The sequence below is a fragment of the Macaca fascicularis genome, chromosome 20, assembly GCF_037993035.2.
Source record: "Macaca fascicularis isolate 582-1 chromosome 20, T2T-MFA8v1.1".
In the NCBI taxonomy this organism is placed as follows: domain Eukaryota; kingdom Metazoa; phylum Chordata; class Mammalia; order Primates; family Cercopithecidae; genus Macaca; species Macaca fascicularis.
Window position 1 is genome coordinate 85109549 of NC_088394.1, and position 6022 is coordinate 85115570.

A 6022-nucleotide genomic window follows, 5' to 3' on the forward strand; every position below is an offset into this window, starting at 1 on the left:
TGCCACACTGACCATGAAGGGGATGGGGCCAGTGAGGCCTGGCCTGGCAGGGACCTGAGAGCTGGGCCCCCATCCCACCCTGCTTGGCTGGGGCAGGGGGCGACCGGGGGCTGCCACTACCTGGACAGGGGCTATGGAGCAGCTGCTGACACCCTGGCTCCTCACTAGTGAGCCCAGAGGTGGGGAGCAGGCACAGGTGAGGCCCCTCCAGGCCCCAGGTGTGGCCGGAGGGAAAAACCAGGGAACCAGTTCCATGGAAGCCTTTATCCTCCACACCTGCTGGGTGTGGCCAGGGAGGAGACCTAGGGCCTCCCAGTGCCTGGGGCCTGGCTGAGGACACCTTCATGCTGTCCCCATGGCTCCACCTGCACTGAGACACGGGCTTCTGAGGCGAATGTGTCTCCCCTGGACCAGATGTCTGGGGTACTCAGTCATGCTCCAGGCCTTAACCTCGGTCCCATTCTGGCTCTCAGGGCCACCAGGCAGGACTAGCGCTGCTGGGGGGTGTGGCCGGCCCAGCAGGAGTCGGAGGGCGACAGCAGGGGCAGGTGGTCCTGGCGGGGGCAGCCCCGCAGGAGTGGGGAGCGACGCAGGCGGTCGGCGTCCTGCAGGGACTGCGGCAGCCCTCGGCCTCGGCTCTCAGGCAGCAGCAGGACACACAGCAGGGCGAGGACAGCAAGGGAGGCGAAGACGACGTGTTGCAGAAAGAAGCCGCGTCGGCCGTGCAGGGCATCCAGGGGGTCAGCTGCCTGGCCCAGGAACCCGGCCCCCAGCACCAGGCCCAGCCCAGCCCCCCTGTGGGAGAGAGTGCGTTGGGGGCAGCTGGTGGGGCAACAGATCTGGGGACATGCACATGACTCCAGAGTGAGCGGCAGGAAGGCCTGGCCTCCGCAGAGCCTAAGGTTTGCTGGCTGAGGATAATTTGAAAAATTGTTTTGGGAAAGCCTCTTTCCCGTCCTGGAGCACTTTTTCCTCTGTTCATTATAAGAATGGAAAGTGGCCGGGCGCGGTGGCTCACGCCTGTAATCCTAGCACTTTGGGAGGCCGAGGTGGGTGGATCACGAGATCAGGAGATCAAGACCATCCTGGCTATCATGGTGAAACCCTGTCTCTACTAAAAATACAAAAATTAGCTGCACATGGTGGCGCGTGCCTGTAATCCCAGCTACTCGGGAGGCTGAGGCAGGAGAATCGCTTGGACCAGAGTTGGAGGTTGCAGCGAGCTGACATCGTACAACTGCACTCCAGCCTGGCGACAGAGCAAGACTCCATCTCAAAAAAAAAAAAAAAAAAAGATTGGAAAGTGATGGTTTCCCCTGGAATTCTGCCATTGCTGGAGGCTTCCTCATCTCACGCCCAGGCTGCACACCCCGCTTCAGGCCTGCATGGCCTTCCCTCCCCTTCCCAGTTCCTGAGTCATCTGCCCAGAGCCTTCTGCGGGCAGTGGCCCCCGCCATCCAGGAGCAGGGGGCTCCAGCGCTTCACCCCGAGTCCTTACTGGATGGAGGAATCACAGACAGGAACCTGAGTGGGGTGTGGGGACAGGGCCTCCTGTCCACCTGGGCCCTCCTCCCCAGGGGGAGCCCTGGACCCTGCTGTGTGGCCGGGCAGCCCTGAAGCTCACCTGATCACCGTGGGGAAGACCTCAGCTGCAAAGAGGCTGCTGAGTGCAGACACAGCCCTGGAAGCCAGGAGCCCCAGGACAGAGAGGGACAGCATGGTCCAGCCTGGCAGATCTGAGGACAAAGGATAGGGGTTCCCAGCCTTTCCCCCAAGGCCTTCCACCCTGGCCACTCAAGGCCCCTCCCCAGAAAACCACACTGCTTGCCTGGCGACCCACTTCCCAGGCCTCCTTCTCCAGCCCCTCTGAGAAACCTGGCAGGGGAAACTGTCCTCTGCAGCCTGATTCCAGCCTGGCTTGGATTCTAAGGATATTAGAATCCTGACCTCAAGTCACAGCCACACCGACCACCTCCACCCAAGCCTGCGCCCAGCTACTGCTGTGCTGTCCACTGTCTTCGCAATTTCGAGAACCATCCTAAAATCTTGAATACTTTGGAAGCAAGGCCTGCATTTCATTTTGCACCCAGCTCCACACACCATGTGGCCGGCCCTGAGTATATGGGCCCTCCCACGCCAGCCCATGGCCGGCCTCGGCCACCTGGAACTCTGGGAAGAGCTTTACCCAGCCTGGTCTCCCGACCTCTCATGCCTGTGCTGCATTCTGTAGCTGGGGCAGGTGTTTTAGGCTCAGACAGGCTCCTTCCTTTAGGCCAGTCACAAAAGATCCTTTTGGACCTTCCAAAAGGATCAGAGGAAAACAAACAGCAGCTGGCCTTGGGCCGCCGTGCCCCCCGGTGGGGCAGACCCTCAGCCCAAACACAATGGCCCCTGTATGGCCTGCGGGGCCCCAAGCTCACACTGGGCCCCGGCGAGGAGCAGCAGGGATGCCAGGCCTGTGGCCATGGTGCCCAGCAGCAGGACGGGGCGGCGTCCACAGCGATCTGCGGTCAGGAGCAGGAAGACCAAGGCTGCCGCCTCCAGGCCGGCCTCCAGGAAGTAGGGCAGGTAGAAGGTCGGCACCTGAGGTGCCAGGCTGCGGCGGAAGCTGGCTCTGATGCCTTCACCAACCAGCCTGGGAGAGAGGGCAAAGCTATGGGCCCAGCCAGAGCTGGGGACTCTGGGGACCACACACCCACCCCCAGGGGAATGTGCAGGACCCCAGCCCTTCCTCAACTCACGAGCTGAAGCCCAAGATAAGTCCATTTCTCCAGGTGACTTGGGTGCGCAGGAACCCCAGTGGGGATTGGTACTGGGGCTGGGGGCTCCCCGCAGACAGCATGGCCAGCTCTGTAGTCACAGAGACGTGAGGGGAGGGGGGTGAGGAGCAGTGCCTCTCCAAAGCCCTCCTCCAGTACCCGAATCTCCCTCCTCCCTGGTAGGCGCCTGACCTGTAACCAGGGAGCTCTCCTCCAAGGACCTGTCCTCGGGGTCCACGCCGCTGGCTTCTGCAAAGTGCCATAGGATCTTTCTGGCTCGAGCTACCTGATCTGTGGCCAGCAGCCAGCAGGGAGACTCAGGGAACAGGGCCGGGAACCTGCAGGGTTGGTGAGGATGCCCACGGCTCCCTCCACCTCCTCCTGGAAGGAGAGGCAGAGGCCAGGGCCCCCACCCTACCCCTAGGCTTGGGGCAGGACATCACTGTGGTTCTCTGTGACCCTGTGACCCAGCCACTTACCTGGTGTGGGAGGGAAATTACACACTCAGCCCCCATGGGGGCTGCTGTCCCAGCTCCCACCACACTTACCCCCAAAAGAGCAGCAAGAGTCCACTCATCAGGGCGCCCAGCCCCTGCAGAAGACGCCAGTCCTGCACAAGCGCAGCCAGGCCGGGCAGCAGCAGGGTGCCTGCCACCGAGAAAAGGCCAGCCCCCATGGAGAAGGCCAGGCGGTGCGGAGGGTCACACAACTCCAGGCCTGGGCAGACACAGACAGGCCGAGGTGGAGGCCTTGGGGAGGAATGGAACAGTTCCATGGGGAACTGCGGTGACCCTATCGGTGACCTGCCCAGGAGCGGGATGCCCAAAGGGGACTCACTGCTCACTGTCCCTGCAGCTCAGGGCGCTCGGCAAGGGAGCCTCAGAGGCCTGCGGGCCACCCACTGCCCCTCCCCCAGTAACAGCAGCCCCCATGGTACTCACGAGCCAGGTACAGGGCGAGGAGGGCCCCTGCCAATGTGCCCCCGTGGAGTAGGCGCAGGACCAGCAGGGTAGGGAAGCTGGCAGCCAGGGCCTCACTGGCCCCCAGGCCTGTGGCCAGCATCAGGGAGGCCACAAAAACTGTCCGGCGGCCAAACCTGGTGGGCAGTGGGGGACATGCTTGGACAGTGTCAGGATAATCCAGGGTCCAACCTTCATCCTGGCAGCACCAGGTCTAGCTGAACACTGAGAGCAGGTGGAGGGGAGGGCTACTGGGCAGCAGGAAAAGAGAAGGGGCCTCACCGGTCACAGCCTGCTCCCAGGACGACACAGCCCAGCAGCCAGCCCAGGAGGTGGCTCACCTGCTCCAGCGGGACCTTCCAGCCCTCTCCACACACGAGGTTCCACTGTGGGGAACAGCAGCCACGTGGAGGCCAGCTCAGGACCCTCCCCTGTCTCCTCGCCAGGAACAGGTGCAAGGAGTCCCAGAATGGCTATGGGAAGGGGCCCTCCATGTCCTGCTCAATCCGTCCGTGGAGAGAAGGGGAAACTGAGGCATGAGAGGACAAGGGGCTGGGTCCAAGTCACACAGCAGCCTCTCTGGACTCTGGCACTCCCTGCAAAGGGGTCTGGGGGATCTGCCCACCCTAAGTTTTCTGCCTGTCCCTAGATAGGGCCTCCCCACTTCTCCACACCACTGCTCTCCCCCCAACGTGGGGCTGAATCTTGTCCGACCTGTTTCCACCTCCTATTCCGAGGGACCCAAGGGACGGCCACGGTGGCGTCAGAGACACAGCCCCCATTCCACTCGGCTAAGGGTCATAGCCATGACGCAGGCCTAAGAAATGAGCCCCAGCACCTGCGCTGGTGCCCACACCCTCCCTGCCCTGCCCATTTCAAGAGGGACTCGGGCAGCCGCTGGAGAGCTGTGCTCAGCTGCATTTCCCGGTGAGGCCCTTGACCCTTGACCTCAGCTCTGCGCCTCCCCCCACCCCTTCCAGTTCCTGGGTCTTCTTGCCAAGCTTAATCTACTGCTGGGGGCAGTGCTATGCCCGAGATTTTACTTTCAAACCTGACGTTTTGTGAAAGCTGATGGGGCATTCCTGGATCCAGGAGCCAAACAGGAGGGCAGGTGGGAGGTGGGAGAGAGCGGGTTGGAGAGAAGCCCGGCGGGTTCCAGGGCCCCAGGCAGCCCTTGCGGAGATGTGGCAACCCCGTCCCAGTTTCCACAATGGGGCCAGTCCTCCCAGGTGGGGGGTGGGGGCCGCGGGGTAAAGGCTGCCGCAGCGGTGGGCAGGTCTCAGCCCCAGCGTGGAAAGGGATGAAAGGGGCCTGGGGGTCCCTGCCCCCCGCCTCCCCATCTCTTCTCACGCAGACCGTCAACGTTTCCCTTCAGGCAATGCTGCCTCCAGCCGAGCCTCCGCGCTCCTCGCCGATGGGAAGCCCACCTTTCCTAGTCTGTGCTGACCACCTCAGTCCCTCCGAGCAGACTCTGCCTTGGCAAGCCAGCCCAAAGCCACGGTCTGCTCCAGACGCTGGTGGTCGTGAGGCAGATTCCAGGCCCTGCTCCCCCACCGGTGCGGGCCGCCCTCGCCGTCAGCTCCAGTCCTCCTGAGCCCCAGGCCGCCCCGCGCCTGGCAGCCCCCAGGCCCAGATTCAGCCCCCTCCCGGCCCCTGGGAGCAGCCTCTCCGCGGGCCTGGCCCGTGCGCGCGCGTCTGCGGCACCGTCGGGCCGCCCCGGAGCGGGGAGCCCAGGAGGACGGCCGGGGGACCGGGGTCAGAGGCGCCAGGGAGGATGGAGAAAGGACACCCAGGGCCTCGGCGGTCTGGGGGCTGGGAGGGCCGCGGGGCAGCAGGGACGGGGGCGCACCTGGGTGACCGGGCTTTGTAGGAGGCCGGCGGCGGGCAGCGCGTAGAGCCAGCCGCGTGTGCAGGGCCGGGTGCCATTGGGCGCGGGCACGGGGCGCGGGCCAGGGCAGGTGCGGGGCGCGGGATCGGGGTAGCGCAGGAGCAGGCAGGGGCTCGGGGTGCGCGTGGGCCCCAGGCGCGGGATGGCGGCGTCCAGCAGCGCGGGTCCGCGCAGAGCGCGCAGCGCGGGGGGCAACAGCGCAGGGTCCGGCCGGCAGTGGTGCCCGGGCTGAGCGGTGAGCAGCGCCTCGGAGCTCAGCGCCAGCCCCAGCACTATGCAGGGTACCCACGAGGCGGCGGCCAGCAGGCGCCGGGCCCGGCCGAAGCCGCCCGCAGCTCTCAGCACCCGCGCCTCCTGCTCCATCGGCCGCGGGCTGCGCTCGGGGCGGGACGGGGCCTGGACCCGGGCGGGCTGCT

At 64.9% G+C, this 6022-nt stretch overlaps 1 protein-coding gene across 7 annotated transcripts; it reads right to left on the reverse strand.

The window, feature by feature from the left end:
- Positions 1–249: 249 nt before the first annotated feature.
- SLC22A31 (solute carrier family 22 member 31) lies at positions 250–5981 on the reverse strand. 7 transcript variants are annotated; one of them, XM_005592802.5, is made up of 9 exons: positions 5568–5981; positions 4001–4104; positions 3701–3855; positions 3308–3476; positions 2952–3097; positions 2742–2850; positions 2421–2635; positions 1625–1736; positions 250–795 (listed from the first exon to the last, which is right to left on the reverse strand). In XM_005592802.5, the coding sequence occupies exons 1-9, from the start codon at positions 5967–5969 to the stop codon at positions 489–491; spliced, it is 1719 nt and encodes a 572-aa protein (XP_005592859.4). In that variant the 5' UTR covers positions 5970–5981; the 3' UTR covers positions 250–488. The 7 variants fall into 7 exon arrangements, with proteins under 7 accessions (XP_005592859.4, XP_045237727.2, XP_073884170.1 ...); XM_045381792.3 differs by having other exon boundaries at positions 3308–3508; XM_074028069.1 differs by having other exon boundaries at positions 5146–5981.
- Positions 5982–6022: the final 41 nt, after the last annotated feature.

Coding starts and splice junctions, on each gene's coding strand:
- SLC22A31 (XM_005592802.5), bottom strand. CDS start 5,969: ATGGAGCAGGAGGCGCGGGTGCTGAGAGCTGCGGGCGGCTTCGGCCGG. Junction 3,477..3,700: donor CCTCGCCCTGTACCTGGCTC/GTGAGTACCATG, acceptor GTGTCTGCCCAG/GCCTGGAGTTGTGTGACCCT. Junction 3,098..3,307: donor CTCTTGCTGCTCTTTTGGGG/GTAAGTGTGGTG, acceptor CCAACCCTGCAG/GTTCCCGGCCCTGTTCCCTG.